The sequence below is a fragment of the Pelodiscus sinensis genome, chromosome 1, assembly GCF_052426305.1.
Source record: "Pelodiscus sinensis isolate ZL-2025 chromosome 1, ASM5242630v1, whole genome shotgun sequence".
NCBI lineage: Eukaryota > Metazoa > Chordata > Testudines > Trionychidae > Pelodiscus > Pelodiscus sinensis.
In genome coordinates, this window is record NC_143052.1 from 317,653,618 (window position 1) to 317,669,742 (window position 16,125).

The 16,125-nt window shown below is 41.1% G+C and overlaps 1 protein-coding gene across 1 annotated transcript; it reads right to left on the bottom strand.

Annotated features, from left to right (window-relative positions):
* Positions 1 to 541: 541 nt before the first annotated feature.
* On the bottom strand, positions 542 to 11,043 carry LOC149525905 (matrix metalloproteinase-27-like). Its single transcript, XM_089775654.1, has 10 exons — positions 10,820 to 11,043; positions 10,235 to 10,473; positions 9,061 to 9,209; positions 8,836 to 8,964; positions 6,849 to 7,010; positions 6,574 to 6,694; positions 5,030 to 5,160; positions 3,643 to 3,802; positions 1,470 to 1,573; positions 542 to 1,238 (listed from the first exon to the last, which is right to left on the bottom strand). Exons 1-10 carry the CDS (start codon positions 10,922 to 10,924, stop codon positions 1,138 to 1,140), a joined length of 1,401 nt encoding a protein of 466 aa, XP_089631780.1. The 5' UTR covers positions 10,925 to 11,043; the 3' UTR covers positions 542 to 1,137.
* Between the last annotated feature and the right edge of the window lie 5,082 nt (positions 11,044 to 16,125).

Below are 16,125 nucleotides of genomic sequence, written 5' to 3' on the forward strand. Positions count from 1 at the left end.
AGAGCAAACAGGCCACTGGGAATGGAGTAGTAGCTTTATGGATTTTTGTGTGGAGTTTGTTCCATGGACAAGGGGAAGCATGAGATAAAGCACAGAATTTTTGGAGTTGGAAGTAGATTAATAGATGGGAAAGGCTGACATTGTTGGTGTCACAAAGATTTATACATGGTAAGAGTATGGATTTACTGAACAGAATGAGGTTAAATTGCAATTAGAAATAATGTCCCAAGAAGATTATACCTGATGGAAGAGAGAGGAGTGACATGGTTGAAGCAAGAAGCATCAGAATGATATCAGAGTGTGAAGGTTGCAGCAGTCTAGTCCAAGAAGGAGACGATGACAGGAATTAAGACACAAGACGACAAGGGCCTGGGTGAGAACTTTTGCAAAATGGACAGAAAAAGCAAGATCTTGGAGGTGTTGTGAGAGAAAAAATGAAAAGATGTGGATATATAATTTTAAAATATATTCAGTGTATGAGCATCAAGACCTTCACATCTTTAGAAATATGATGTGTCTAGAACAGATAAAGCAGACAGAATTTAATACAAAGGATAAAATAGTTTATTGCCAAGACACTGGGAAGTCAATCCAGCATATAAATACACATCAATATGTTGCATTTTATCTTGAAAAGAAATGGAAGATTATAGCTCTGCTTTGGTTATTGGACATACAATTGATATGAACAATACTGAAAATTAAAACATTTAGGCTTGGTCTAAACTACAGCAGAAGGTCAAAATAAGATACACCGGTTTTATTAATTACACAGCTGGAGTTGACATATATTAAATGATGTTTCTGCACTGTGCACATAGTGGGAGGCTGACGGGAGCAAACACTCTTTTGGCTTCCCTTACTCCTCACGAAAGGAGGAGTAGTAGGCACTGGCAGGAACTGCCCTCAGCATATGACGTACAGGCACATAGTTGATTCACTAAATCAAACGTCAGATGATCAACTCTGGACTGTCGATCTACTGTGTAGTGTAGATGTGCCCTTAGACATGTATGAAAAATCAGCCCTATTGTTATCCAATATTTTTGTGCTTCAGTATCACAGTGGTGAGTGATTTTATAGAAAACTAGCTAGCTAGACTTTCTTTTCTTACATTGCATATGGTGATGTTTAATCTTAACAGTTAAACCAGCTGTTGCTCTTCATCACACGAATAACTCTCTTAGCTTTAGGGTCAAACTCCCATTGCTTTGATCCATGGAAAAAGTAGAAAAATCCTAGAAATAAAAGGAAATGGAATAATTATACTGTAGAAGTTATTTATAGCTCTGTTTTAACAAATAATGCTGGAGACAATAGCAAAATAACATCTTCCATCTGTGTAGAAAATCTCTTGTTAATTTATGCTCTTAGTAAGGTAATAATAATGACACTAATAATATTTGTATTCCTTCTGAAATTTACAACAATGCAAATCTTCTGCTTTTTTGCACATTCACGCCACTTACCATTGTGCTGGAAAACAGCATCAACTCTCTCACCAATTCCTGGAAAATCGTCTGTTATCTGTCTTGGATAGCCCTTTTCCATGGATTGACTGCTTTCCTCATACCTGAAGGATATAACTGGGTTGAATGGATCTGCAAGAACATAAGTCCTAATCCTGCAAAGACTTAAGCACATTGTTAACTTTACACATTGTGAGTAGTCTGATTGTCTTCATTAGGGCTACTCACATTGCACAAAGTTAAGCACATGCAATGACTCAAGACTAGATGACCACAGTGGATCCTTCTGATCTTAGAACCTCTGAAGCAATATCCTTTTCCAAGTGTGTGGCCTTGTGTTTAATGTGGAATTAAACTCTTTGATGGGGGCAGAGCTCCACTGAAGTGTCTGGGTAAAAGCTGAAGAGAAGCAAATTCAGATTAGAAAAATGAACAAGTTTTTAACAGTGCAGGTGATTAGCCATTCGAACAAATTGAAAAGGAAGTGGCAGTTTGTTCCCATAGTTCCATCTCTTCAAAGCAAGACTGGATGATTTTCTAGAAGAGGCACTTTAGTTAATAACAGGTTACTGTTCTCAGTGCAGGAGTAAATGGGTGAAATGTAATGACCTGTGTTACACAGGAGGTAAAACTAGATGACATAACAATCAGTTCTGGATCTGTATTACCATATGGAGGCATTAAGTTTGGCACTGAAGCTTTGTCCTTTGCTGGTAACTTGGCAGCACACTCAGCTTTAAAATTTAGAGGAGAGATTGGGGGAGTGCTTATCACTCTTTGATAACTGTCTAGTCACATTAAGGCAAGTTCTGATGGTCCCAGTCCTTGGCCTGAAGGACAGCTAATATAATATTGGGTTGACTTTAGCAGGGAAAGGAGGAACTAAATGGTTCTTTAACAGTTCAGAAAGAACTAGGACAACTCTCTGATGAAACAAAAAGAAAATAATAGATTTTAATTATCATTGGATATGAGACATTTTCTGAAGGAAGCCTGGAGTTCTGAAATAATTACTGTGGTAATACTTTTCAAAGCTCTATTTCATAGCTTTTATGCATGCAGCTAATGTGCCTTTGCCTTGTCAGCAGGTCAGTAGAATAACAGCATATATTATTGCAAAGGTGCTTTCCAAAAATCTTTAATTCAAAGAATAGAAAACCACAGACAGCTATAAATTCAGTTAACATTGTGTGGCTGACATGAATATTCAGACTAAGGAAATATATAATGATGATAAAGCGTCTTTGACTCCTTATTGCAGGAATCTCTAAGCAGTGAACAATTTTGCATAAAGGTTTCAGAGGGGTAGCTAAGTTAGTCTGTAACTAGAAAAACTTAAAAAACAACAAATAGACTAGCAGCACCTTAAAGACTAACAAAACATGTAGATGGTATCATGAGCTTTCATGGTAAAGGACCACTTACATGACTCATTTATTATCTGTCTTATGTTTGTTTCTTATACCTCTGTATTTGGGTGCTAAAAGGCACTCCTGTGGGTTAGGTGGGCATGGTTTGGCTTAGAGGTTTTGCAAATCCCAGACAAAGCAGTTAAAAAAAGGAGGGTTGAGAACCGTTAGTTTCTTTGTAGCCCATTGGTTCCAGGTGAATATCTATTGGGCATGGCTCACCAACCAATGCTACCATGACTACATAGCTATTTATATACTGAGATTTAACCACAAGTATGTGTACAGAGGAATTGTAGCCCCAGCTCATAATACAGACATAGCCTTACTGTGAGTCTATTTACTCTTTTCTGAACAAAAATGAGTGTAGGTAAAGTCCTGTTAGATCATCCAATTCATCTCCCTCTCAATGGAGAATTGCTTTGTATAATATATTTTCTAGGCCTTTGTCTACTTTATTTGTAAAAATTTGAAGGGTTGAGCCTTTTATTATTTCTCGTGAATACTCTTGTTTTGTTCAGTGAACCAAAAGAAATCTATGTGAAGGGTATTGAATTAACAGTCCTGCTAAATAGTTGTTTGAAGCAAAGTTATATTCGTTTCTCAATTTAGGAGTCATTTAACCAAATATACTTTTCTTGAACATTTCTTAATAAAGTTCCCTAGATATATTACTAGGAAAGGGCAAATCTTCTCTTTTAATGCATACATATAGATTGAACAGAAGTCAATAAGAAAACAAAATTTTTAGCCATTGATCTTACCTCCAATATTTGTCACCTACAAAAAAGTCTGTTTTTCCTGTATTTTTATTAGAAACAGCTGCATCAATTTTCTTAACACTCCTTGGGAAACCCAATGTGTTGATGTTCTTAGGATAACCAGGAAGCACCTGATACCCATTGATAACCCAGAAATGATTCCCTGTTAACAACAACAACAACAACATTTATAATGTTTCACCAGTGGTTTCTCACAAGCTAAATAAACACAAATGTATTTGCTTAATGGAAGCAACACATGGGCTTGCACAGTAGCAGAATTCAGGAAATCCTATGTAAGGAAAATTAGGTGAAATTTCCTGGAATTGCTCATTCGGTATAGGCCAGGTCTACAAAAGAACATACATAGGTAAAGATATGTCTCTCAGTGATGTGAAAAATTCACAACTCTGAGAGATATAGCTATACTGACCTAATCCCCATGGCTAAATCTATACTGAGCTGTCTTGCACGAGAAAATATGAAATGAGGCGAAGCGGTGAATATCGCCATGCCTCATTTGCATGCTTAATGAGCTGCCATTTTTGCACAAGGGGCTTTTGCGCAAACAGGAGCTGTCTACATGGCTCCTTTTTGAGCAAAACCCCCCTCTTGCTCAAGAGCTGTTCTGCTGCTTTTTTCAGGCAGAACAGCTCTTGCTCAAGAGGAATTTTGTGCAAAATGGTGGCTCATTCAGTATGCAAATGAGGCACGGCGATATTCTCCACTTCGCCTCATTTGTATATTTTCTTGCACAAGAGAGCGCAGTATAGACATAGCCCATGGCTGTGTCTAGACTGGCAAGTTTTTCTGCAAAAGCAGGTGCTTTTGCGGAAAAACTTGCCAGCTGTCTACACTGGCGCTTGAATTTCTGCAAGAACAGTGATGATCTCATGTAAGAGTGTCTGTGTTCTTGCGGAAATACTATGCTGCTCCCGTTCAGGCAAAAGCCCTCTTTCACAAATGCTTTTGCGCAAAAGGGCCAGTGTAGACAACGTGGTATTGTTTTGCGCAAAAAAGCCCCGATCGCAAAAATGGTGATCGGGGCTTTCTTGCACAAAACCACATCTAGATTGGCACGGATGCTTTTCCGCAAAAAGTGCTTTTGCGGAAAAGCGTTCGTGCCAATCTAGACGCTCTTTTCCGCAAATGCTTTTAACGGAACAACTTTTCTGTTAAAAGCATTTGCGGAAAATCATGCCAGTCTAGATGTAGCCCATGTGTATAGTCCTAGGTCAACAGAAGAATTCTTCCATCAACGTACTTACTGTCTCTTTCCCACTGGTGTAAGTATGCACATTTAATCATTGCACAGCCATTGTTTTTCTCCCACATCCTCCCAAAAATTACAGGTAAGAGGAATTTAGAGAAAAAAACATACATACTTTACCTCTGAAAAACAGAACCTGATCTTTAATATTTTCATAAGCAGCTTGAATACCAGATGGCAGAAAAGGCCAGAATGTAGAAATTAATTCAAGTTCAACTTCAGAATTACCAGGATAGACTCGCCATAAGTGCCTGATTTAAATATGATACAATTTTCATCGTAAATAATAAACCCCCATACATTTTTGTATATTCATAAGACTGTAAAGAGCGATGGGCTTTATAATCTCTTTCTTGTCAACAGAATCTAGCAGGATACCCTGTGCATTCTATTACGCAGTCAATCATTTTACCATGCCAGAAAATAAAATATTGACCACAGCGGGAAAGAAAATTCCGTTACTTGCTACAGTCGAATATCCATATATATGTACTTTTAGATATACTTTTTTGTTGGATGACTAGCCAACCCCTGATGTTGACTGACTAAGGATATAAGTTAGAACTAGAAGAGGGATTTAGGTAGCTCTGGTGCCACATTCTAATGCACAAAAGGATCTGCTGAAGAATCCAGGGCACACAAAATAATGAATCTGATTCTGATCTGCTAGTCCATGAGTCCCCATTGACTATGGACTTGAACAGCCAGGTATAAGTGAGAATTGAATTTGGCCCTGAGAGGTATTGAAGAATGCAACCATTCTTTTGCAAATAATGGTAGCATTTACTCATCTTACAACACGTTTTTTCCATCTGCTAAATTTGGAATGAGTAACAGACCTTTGCTGGGCCTTAGATATTTTCTGGGAGAGACAAGGCCATTCTTGATTTGGCACTGGTAAGGCCATATCTGGACAACTGCATTCAGTTTTGCCCTCCCCCATTACAGAAAGGATGTGAATAAATGGAAGAGAGTATGTCAGAGGGCAACAAAAATGTTTGGAGCTGGCGCACATGACTTATGAGGAGAGGCTGAGGGAACTGAGCTTATTTAATCTACAAAAAAGAAGAATGAGGGGGGACTTGACTGTAGCCTTGAACTCTCTGAAGAGGGGGTTCCAAGGAGGATGGAGAGAAGCTGTTCTTAGTGGTGGCAGATGACAAAGTAAGGGGCAATGGTTTAAAGTTGCAGTGGGGGAGGTCTAGGTTGGATATTAAGAAAAATTATTTCACTAGGAGCGGGGTAAAACACTGGAATGGGTTACCTAGGGAGGTGGTGGAATCTCCATCCCTAGAGATTTTTAAGTCTCAGCTTGACAAAGACCTGGCTGGGATGATTTAGTTAAGGTTGATCCTGCTGTGAGCAGGGGGTAGGACTATATGACCTCCTGAGGTCTCTTCCAATCCTAATCTTCTATGATTCTTGCCAGAGAATCCTCTTCACCTCTAGTTTAAATGTGGCTGAGTCTGTAAATAGCTTCTCTGTTAACAATGAAACATCTCTTATTCCTGTGGGTTATTAATTCTGAAATGTATCTATCTTTCTTTCAATCTGTTTATGGTGCTCATCACTTATAGTATAGTGTTGCATTTAGTCATTAAGAAATAATATAAAAGAAACTTCCAAACAAAGGTGAATGTCATTTGAAGAAGAACTGAGTTTACCTGTCTTTAAAAAACATGACTTCTCTGCGAAGGGTAGAGATAGCATCAAAAGACACCATGGGATCACAGGTTTTAGGTGATGTAGGTTTGGATGGCTCCTCCGGGGGCTTAGATGAGGGTCCTAAGGAAAGCAGTTTAAAAAGAATATAACACAGAGAGATTATTTAAATTGGTATATAAACTAAAGTGGATTTAAATTATATATAATTATTTAAAAATTATTTCTTTGTCTGAGAGACTGTTTCTGATTTTTTAAGGTGATAGATTCTACTCACCATAAATGGCCTGTATGCCATTGATATCATCTGGGGAGAGTGGGAATTCAGAGGGGTTGACGTAGGCATAATTTGGGAACATTAAGGCTCTAGTGTCAGTGGAATGGGAGAGACCCAGCGCGTGACCAAACTCATGAGCAGCAACAAGAAACAAGTTGAACCCTAAAAAAAAAAAAGGATAGATGCAAGGCAGCTTAGATGTGTTTGTGTCTACAGGCCTGCAATTGGGAATTCCATCTTACTGCTCAACTCACAAGTGCTACAGAGGATTCTGCCACTATCCAAACATTTACCTCAAGCCACTGGTACCAGGATATAGTATGAGACATGTAATATGAACAAGGAGGTCAGGGCCTAATTTCAGCCAGAGCTATCTGGAGTAAAGCTCTTAGAAATATTTTCAAACCCATAGGATGTGCACTGGCATGCCCAATAGGACTGAAGCCCTGAGGCCCAGCATACCCAATAGGGCTAAAGCCCTGAGATTCCCCCATGCTACTGCTGAAACCCAATACACTGAATTGAAAAGGTTTGAAAAACTCCAGGAAATCATACATGAGAATTTAAGCCCTTAAGGCAAAATTCTTCCAGAGTGAAGAAGGGAGTGGTTCTTTGGCTCTTTCCTGTTGTTGAAACAAGGCGAATTGAGTGAGTAGTTTGCTGGAGGGGAGAGTGGGAGAAGCTTTGATTAATTTCCAGCAAAGAGTTTCCAATTTACCTACCCCTGATTATATGGTGAGTCAGACCAATCAATAGCAGAAGGGCTAGAACAAGAGGAATGCTCATATGCATGTGTGAGGCACTAAACTGTTCTTGTGGGACTTTTTTCTCTGTACTCATGGTACTCTCAGCTTGATCAGGAAATACTCACAAAATATATAGCAGTAGCTTGGTGTCTTCTCTTTTAGAAACAGATTTTTTTCTAGGTTGATGGTTTATTTAACATATCCCTTAATAAAACATATCTGACTAAGGACTCGGGTTCCACTCTGATTTAATCTGTCAGCTCAACAGGAGAAATTAGATTTTCTCAAGAAGCTATCGGGATACTTACTATTATCAACATATTATCTAAGTGCCTCACAGCCATGAATAGATTTAGCTTCACAAACCTCATGTGAGGTAAGGAAGAATTATTCCCTCTCCTCTACAGACGAAAACCTGAGGTCCAGAAATGCCAAGTGACTTGCCCAAGATCATAAGTCCATGGCTGAGCAGCAAATTGAATCTAGATCACCTGAGCACGGCTGGCTGGAAAGCAATAATTGGAGAATTTTCATGGGGAGGGGGGAGAAAGGAGAAAATGGGCCACCCTTGAATATTAGAGTGGTTGAGGTGCTCACCTAGATATGAGAGACCTGGATTCATTTCCCTGCTCTGCCTGATGGGGAAAATAAGAAAAGAACTAGGAAATTGTGCTGGAATCAGAGAATTAATGTGAGGTCCCCCAGAGGATTCGAGGAGTTTGACTTCTGTCACAGGTTCCCATGGCTCACCAGTGAATTCCAAAAGGCCTGATTGATCTGTGCGGGCAACTGTGTGATAGGTACGGCGAAAAGGTACTATAGCTCTAGTGTGGACATGAGACAAAACGGCAAAGGCCCTGTTGGGATGGCATTAGCAAAAACATGCTGTGATGCTGATGCTGATGCTTAAGACAGTGCTATCTCATTTGGTTCAATTACCACTGGTTCATTCCTCTAGTGAGGACAAGGTCAAATTCGTATATCTGCTGTCAGTACCTATGAACACCTCAAACAAATAAGGTTGTTTTGGATCTTCTGCTATCTGCTATATTACAATGTTTTTTCAAAGAGGAATATGAAATACATTTGAAAATGGCCTTTAATAGCATAATTATTTTTAAAATTAACATTGTCTATGATACAGTCCTTCATTATAGAACATATTCCTTCCCCTAAACAGCATCAAGAACCTACTTATATATAATTATTAACACATAGTACAAGAGATCTACTTGTCCTACCAGCAGAGCCGTCTGTCCATTGTTCATCTTCATCAAAGTGGACATCCCCCCCAATACCATTGCCAGGTGGAAAGGCGTGGCCAAGAACACCCAGGGGTCCATCAAAATAACGAGGACAGCGACCATGAGCTAAACAGAAATGTGTTGAAAAAAAATAGAGGTCCGTGTCACTGTTGTAGGTAACAATATGTGTTAATCTGACCATTTGCATAGTTATTACTGTACCTCTAGACCCGAAAGCAATCATTATATCCGCGATCCCTTTATGAATCCTAGTGAAAGTCAGTGGGGACACAGTGCTCCATACTTTAAACGCTTTTTGGATTGCTTTATCCACATCAGCTCGTGTCATATCTGGAGTGTAGTTCACAATTCTGTGGGAGTTAAGAAACAAATGAATGTGCTGTAGTAATGTGGATGGCTGGTGAAGGTAGGGCTGGGGAATGCAAGCCCTCAACCCTGGCCCAGCCCCACCCTTTCTGCTTTGGCTATGTCCCCACACCCATCATGGGGAGGGTGGGCGCTGTGTGGCCCAAGCCTGTCTGGCCCAGAGCACGGGAGGGTGGGTGGCACATGGCCCAAGCCTCCTCGACCACAGAATACAGGGAGAGTGGAGAGCGTGTGGCCTCCAGCTTCCTGGGCCCTGGAGCATGGGGAGGGCGGGAGCTTGGGGGCAGCAATACTAAAGTGGTATTACAGTAGGCGTTCTGGGAGTGGAGTGTGGGCTAGGCCAGGCTGGCAGTTTAGGAAGGCAGTGTCTTCCCCTGCATAGTATACTGGCTGCCCATGTATAGTAATAATAATAATACACATGGTTTATTTGGAGTGTTTATCCATTAATGAGAATATGAAGAATTAAAAGACAAAAAACCCCACACCTGTCCAACAGTCTTGAGCATTCAATACTCACTTTGGATTCTGTGTGTCAGGATCTGATACCTTGTCTTTTCCATCTCCAATATTTATAATACTAGAGTTCTATCATGTGTTATATCTCTTAAAGAGCATTAGTACCCTGACAAAATGGCTGTAGTACAACAGAACTCCTTGGGTGTTTTGAAAGTAATAGCTGCTGACTTTGATGACAATTTTAAGTGTCACTGATGATATTACTTGAAGACAGTAGGCGTGTAATGGGTGTGAGGCTCAAATTTGTCCTACAGAATCTTTACTAGGAATTATGTGCACGAGGTAAAGCAGTCAGCTAGAATGTCAGTGTTCAGGGTGTATGCACATGACTAGCATTTGAGAGGGAGCTACTTTTGTTTTTGTTAACTGTGCACACTTGCTATGGATTTTTTTTTGGAAAAAAATAAGGCTACCCACAAGATAACTTTAGATCTACTTTACAGAGGAGATCCTCATTTTAAACACAAGAAAAAAATTACATAGATATTACCTATATGTCAGTTTGGTTTTTTTCCATCCTGGGAGAATGACACCATACTGTCCAACATCAGGAACTCCACATCTGGGTTTCTGCATCACTTCTAAAGTCTCAGGATCTGGCTTCCCAGTCACTTCCAACCCAAAAAATTCTTGCATTTTTTTAATTTTTTCTATCACAGAGCTACTGCTCCTCCTCCATGCTAGGTGCTCTGGATCTGGTTGAAGCTCATAAAATTTCTGTAGATACTCCTGACAATAAATACATTAATGAATGGTACAATCTTTTTATTAGATCTAAAAAAAATACATTAGGATCACTATTGTTAGTACACGGTGCTTTCTGTGCCTCTGATTTCCATGTGCTCCAGCAGCTGTTTTTTTTAGGAATCTGGCTAAATAGAAACAGACAATGCATTTCATTTTGTTTTAATCACTTGACAAATCCCACTCATGCTGATTTTATCTGTTTTATCAAAGTGTGATTGAAAGAGCCATGCATGGTTATGCAGAGAATCCTCAGTATCTAGTTCAAACGTGCAGATTCTTTGAAATCTAAAAGGAAAGGGCTCAGCACATCTATAGAAAATGAAGTTACCTGTACAAGCTGCGTATTTTCTCCTTCATTGTCTTTTTCTGGAAGCACAGGAAAAGCATAAGAAAATGTCACATATAGTAATAGCAAAAACGGAAGGGTCTTCATTCTTATCCTTCTTTCTGCCTTATTGTAACAAGAGGCAGGCTCTGTTTTTGGTATACACGTCTTTCAGGCTTCCCCGTTTATATGGCTATCTGGGTGTTTCACAAAGTCAGCAGCAGAATGACTCACAATTTAACATACTTTAATTAGCAATGGACATGATATAACACAATATGGGGTGACATAATACTAGAGAATTAGTACCATCTGTGCAACCACCACAGTAAATACTGGAGATGATTAATAAACTATTTCCCAAAGTTAATTTGTCAAAATAGAATCATTTTGCTGGAACATACCAGTTTTTATCTGAATTGCAGAGAAAGAACCCCTCCCCCCCAACTCTCCTTGAGTAATCATGTGGTTAAGTCATTTACTTTGCTTATAGAAAATCCAGGTTTAAATCTCTGATTTGGCTGACTCAAACCAGGATCTTTAATCTGGGTGTCTCAGTTTTCAGCTGAGTACTTTAACCCTTGGGCTATTGCAGGGGTCGGCAAGCTTTTCAAACCAAAGAGCCAAACTACATCAAAATTCAAAACTAGTGGTTAACAAAGAGTCGTATAAGAATATCCATTGCACGGCTGAAAATATACAACTTAATATTATTGCTAATTGGCATAATGATTAATAATAGCATAAATGAAACTTTGTACTCACACACTTTATTTGATGGGACTTCTGCTGCTGCATCTTTTCGCACATTTCTTTGAAGTTTACATCGTAACTGGTCAAATCCAGCTTCATGCACACATTCTGAATGTCTTCTGTCAATCTTATGGCAGGGAGCTGGGGATGTGGGAGTACAGGAGCCTGGGTAGCAGTGTATGAGGGGCTCAGGGCAGGGGGTTTGGGTGTATGATGGACTCAGGGCACAAATCTGAGGTGTGTGGAGGTACGTCAGTTTATGGTAGGAGTCTGGAGATGTCGGGGTGATGGTGTTTGGGGATCCCCAGTTTGGAAGCCAGCCATGAGCAGAACCTATCCTTGAGGCATCTTGATGGGATTGGCCCTGAGACACTCCAACAGGCCTCCTCAGCCTCGCACTCATTGCCTGGCTGCAGCAGCACAGGAGCGGGAGCAGCATCCCATTCTCTTTGCCTCTTGAGCTTGGCTAGTACCTATGTCAGGGACGAGTATCTCTCTAGCAGGATCTGCAGGCAGTGCTGGAAAAGGGTGTGTGCTGCTCCTTTAGGAAATCCAGCCGCTCCTAATCCCCAAAACCTGGATCTTCTGCTGCCATCTTAGCCACCCTCTCCACCCAGCTCCTACGTGCTCACCATGCACCACCACCACATCTGGTGCAGCCAGGCGCAGTCACTCAGGTGATCACCAGGCAGGGGGGAGGCCTTGCAGCTCCCGTATCCTGCCTCCCCAATGCACAGGGGAAGGTAGGGTGGATAAGGAAGCATGTGCATTGCTGTGGGGAGGGGAGGAGCAGTGCACATACGTGCATTTCCCTGCAAGCTGGATCCAATGAGGTTTTTCCCCTACCATCAAAGGGAGCCGGCACTGGCTCCAATCTTGTGGTGGAGGGGGCATGATGCTGTATTGCCAGCAAAGGCTCCCTGTTGCAGGTGGAGGCCAGCGAAGGGGTACTGAGCTCAAGCTGTGAGCTTTGTATAATTATTTACTGGATCTAGGATTTGAACATCCACACAGTTAAAGATCCCATTCAAGTTCTTCTCATTTTATGCTTTGATTACTGCAACATCCTGCTCTTGTGTCTGAACAGATGTTATTTTCTACTGCTTGAATAATGCAGACAGGCAGAACTAAACCTGGGACTTCTGGAGCTTAGTGCATGAGCCTCTACAGCTTGAGCTAAAAGCCAACAAGCTCTCAGCTAAGGCTGTAGAGCAAACTCATTCTCTCTTTCTGTAAGTGGTTTAAGTGCCACTACATGGGACAGTGAACCACACCCAGTAGGTATGTGGGTTATACTTGCATTCATTTAGAATGCTGCCTCAAAGATGATTTTCCCAGCCCACTGGTATAGCCATATCAGCCCTCTCTTTGAATCCTTTCACTGACTCCCCCTTCTCTATCATATCAAACACAAGCAGCCCGCATTCGCTTTCAAGTCCTCCACAGTCAAGTCTCACCCTATCCATCATCTGAGCTGAAGAAGAGCTCTATGGAGCTCAAAAACTTGTTTCTCTCACCAACAGAGGTTGCTCCAATAAAAGATATTGCCTCACCCACCTTGTCTCTCTAGCTATCATCTTGCTTTTGTTATTACACAAGTCAATAGACCACCCTCTGATAGGCCAGTTATATCAGCCTCCATTGCCCACTTATTGTAGTGTCTAGGAGCATTAGCCATTGAGCCTGCTGTGCTAGGTGCTGTACAAATGCACAACAAAAAGATACTCCTGGCCCCAAGAAGCTTACAATCTAAGTATAAGACCAGAAACAACAGTTTAATAAAACAGAAAGATGAGAGAGTGCAAGGAAACAATGAAAAAACATTGCTCAGCACCATAGACTGGGTCTCATCTGAGTAGTGTGTCTGTCTGTCTGGTTATCTCTTTTAATCAAAATGGTTTTGCAGCTTATGTCATTATTTTTACCACATTAACTACAGGCCACTAATCTTTGGGTCATTAGAATAAGGGAAGCTTCAGGGACCACACACGCTGTAACAAATTAGATTCCTTGAACTAGGAAGGGGCTAACCTCCTCCCAGTCCCACTGGTGTCCCTGGGAGTTGAGGGGGTTCAGCATTTCCCAGGAGCTGCAGAGCCACGGACATTACAGTGCTCATCATTTGCAAAACGACTTGTGACAAATATCCTCTGTCTGACTGTGTCACTCTGAAGAAACACTTGTTTTCATGTTTGTTGCTTCCTTTTTAGCCAGCATCCGGAGAAATCGGCTGATGACGGCCACAATGGCAGTTTCATTGTATAACATTGTTTGCAGACCAGTTTATATTGTTACTCAGTCACAGTGTGAAAACCTGCTCTATTATTATTACTGGGTGTACAGACCCACATTCAGTTTGGGGTCCGCTGCATAAGGTCAGTACCTTCCAACCTGAGAGTCTTGAAACTCTCAACAGTTGCTCTTGAAGATAGCTTTGTTCATAAGAAAAAGTCTTTCACTATTCACCGAGGATCTGTTTCTTCATCTGTGCTTTCTACTGACAAATTATAGGGTTTATCAGATTAATAAATTTTAAGGCCAGAGGGGACCATTGTGGTCATCTAGTCCAACCTCCTGCAGAACACAGGCCATAGAGTTTCCCCCAGTGATTCCTGCACCAATCACATAACTTCTTATTCAGTTAGAGCAGTGGTTCTCATACTTTTTGGCTGTGGCCCACCTGGATCAATGCAAAACTTTCCATGGATCACCAGTCACCATTCATTACATAATTATGCCTGAGCCATTTTGCTAGTGCTGCAGGTAGGGAGAAAGGTTTAACTGAAATTATTAAACAAATTAAGCATTTTAACTTTCTTATGTTAGTTTATCAACCATCATTTTAAATAAAGTAAACTATTAATTTATGTGCAACACAAAAGGTTTCAATGTTTTCTTTATTTATGGCAGAGGTAAGGAACCTTTTTTGGGCTGCAGACCCACAGAAAAATAAGTTGGGGACCACACAAGTCAGAAGCAAAAAACTCTTCCAAAACTCCCAACTGAGACACCTCACTCCTAGAATCATAGAATCATAGAATCATAGAGCTGGAAGAGATCTCAGGAGGTCATCAAATCCAGCCCCCTGCCCAAGGCAGGACCAATCCCAACTCTTCTGACATGCCAGACCCACGGGGTGAGGAGGAGGGACAGGGAGGCCTGAAGTTCAGAGCTTCCCATAAGCCAGATTTATTCTTCTGGGGTTTGTGGATTTTGTGGATCCCCCCTCCCCAGGATTTGTAATCGGATTTAAGTTAGATTTAATATTGTAACTGTTGTATTTGTTTGGCCCCCTTTGTATGGTTACTATCTAGAAATAAATAACTTTCATGGTTAAACGGGTTGCTTTTTTTCTCTTTTCCTCTTTCTTTCTCTGCCCCTTGAGAGTTGGCTTCCGCATTCACTCTGCAGCAAAGTTCCTTGTACCTAAGCTAACGATCCCTGTAGCACCCAAAAATCTTGTGGGGTTTGCTCATCAAGTGGGACACTAGCAGAAAGGTTGCTGTGTGAAAGTGGGAATGGGAAGGGTACCGAACCTGGGGGCATATGAGGGTGGTAGCTTAAAGTGGCATCACATGAGGGCCACAGTTTGGCATTGCTATGCAACCCATCCTACTGACTCTAGGGACAAAGAGGGTTCAGCTTGTGAGTGCTGATTAACTGGTCCTCTCAGACATACTCTGTTAGTGGATGTGAGTGTCTGTGTTCATCTGATTCTAGTGTGAGAAGAACCCATTTCTGGGGAACATAGTTCCTACAGGAGAACTCCATTGGAGGAAATTGGTAGAAAGGAGAAGGAAAGAAGAAGGAAAGAGTTATCTCTCACAAAAATTTTGTTAGAGGAAGCACAGCAGCAACTTGCTTCCTGGCAGATGCAAATAAGGCAGCCAAGGCAGCAGCTGACCCTCATAAGTGTGAGGCAGAGATCAGTAAATTGCATGCCCAACTTAGTGCCCATAATCGGGTGGTAGTGACTGTAAGGTTAAGAGAGAATTGTGATTGTGAGCCCCCTGCAAAAATAGAAATATTCCCTGATGCTGAACCCCAATTGGCCACACGTGCATAATGTTGCCCTTGTTTCCAAAAGGGAGGTTAAACACATTGGCTACGTCTACACTGGCCCCTTTTCCGAAAGGGGCATGTTAATTTTCAACTTCAGAATAGGGAAATCCACGGGGGATTTAAATATCCCCCGCGGGATTTAAATAAAGATGTCCGCCACTTTTTTCCAGCTTGGGGAAAAGCCGGAAAAAAGCGTCTAGACTGGCCCGATCCTCCAGAATAAAGCCCTATTCTGGAGGATTCTCTTATTCCTACTTTGAAGCAGACTGGAGATATCTGGTGGGGGATGCAAATAATCAAAAACACTGGATAGTCTTTAGCCATATATATGGGGGGATCTGATTTAGCCTGTGTATGAGGAAGGATATAGAGGAAAACAGGATACTTCAAATAGGCTTAAAGATACAGGATTGTGGCAAGGCATGACGGCAGATATAGATCAGGGGTATAATAATTCTACGCAGTGTAATATGGTTAATGCTGATCACCAGATT

Coding starts and splice junctions, on each gene's coding strand:
- LOC149525905 (XM_089775654.1), bottom strand. CDS start 10,924: ATGAAGACCCTTCCGTTTTTGCTATTACTATATGTGACATTTTCTTAT. Junction 10,474..10,819: donor AAAATACGCAGCTTGTACAG/GTAACTTCATTT, acceptor ATTTATTGTCAG/GAGTATCTACAGAAATTTTA. Junction 6,695..6,848: donor TGGCATACAGGCCATTTATG/GTGAGTAGAATC, acceptor TGCTTTCCTTAG/GACCCTCATCTAAGCCCCCG.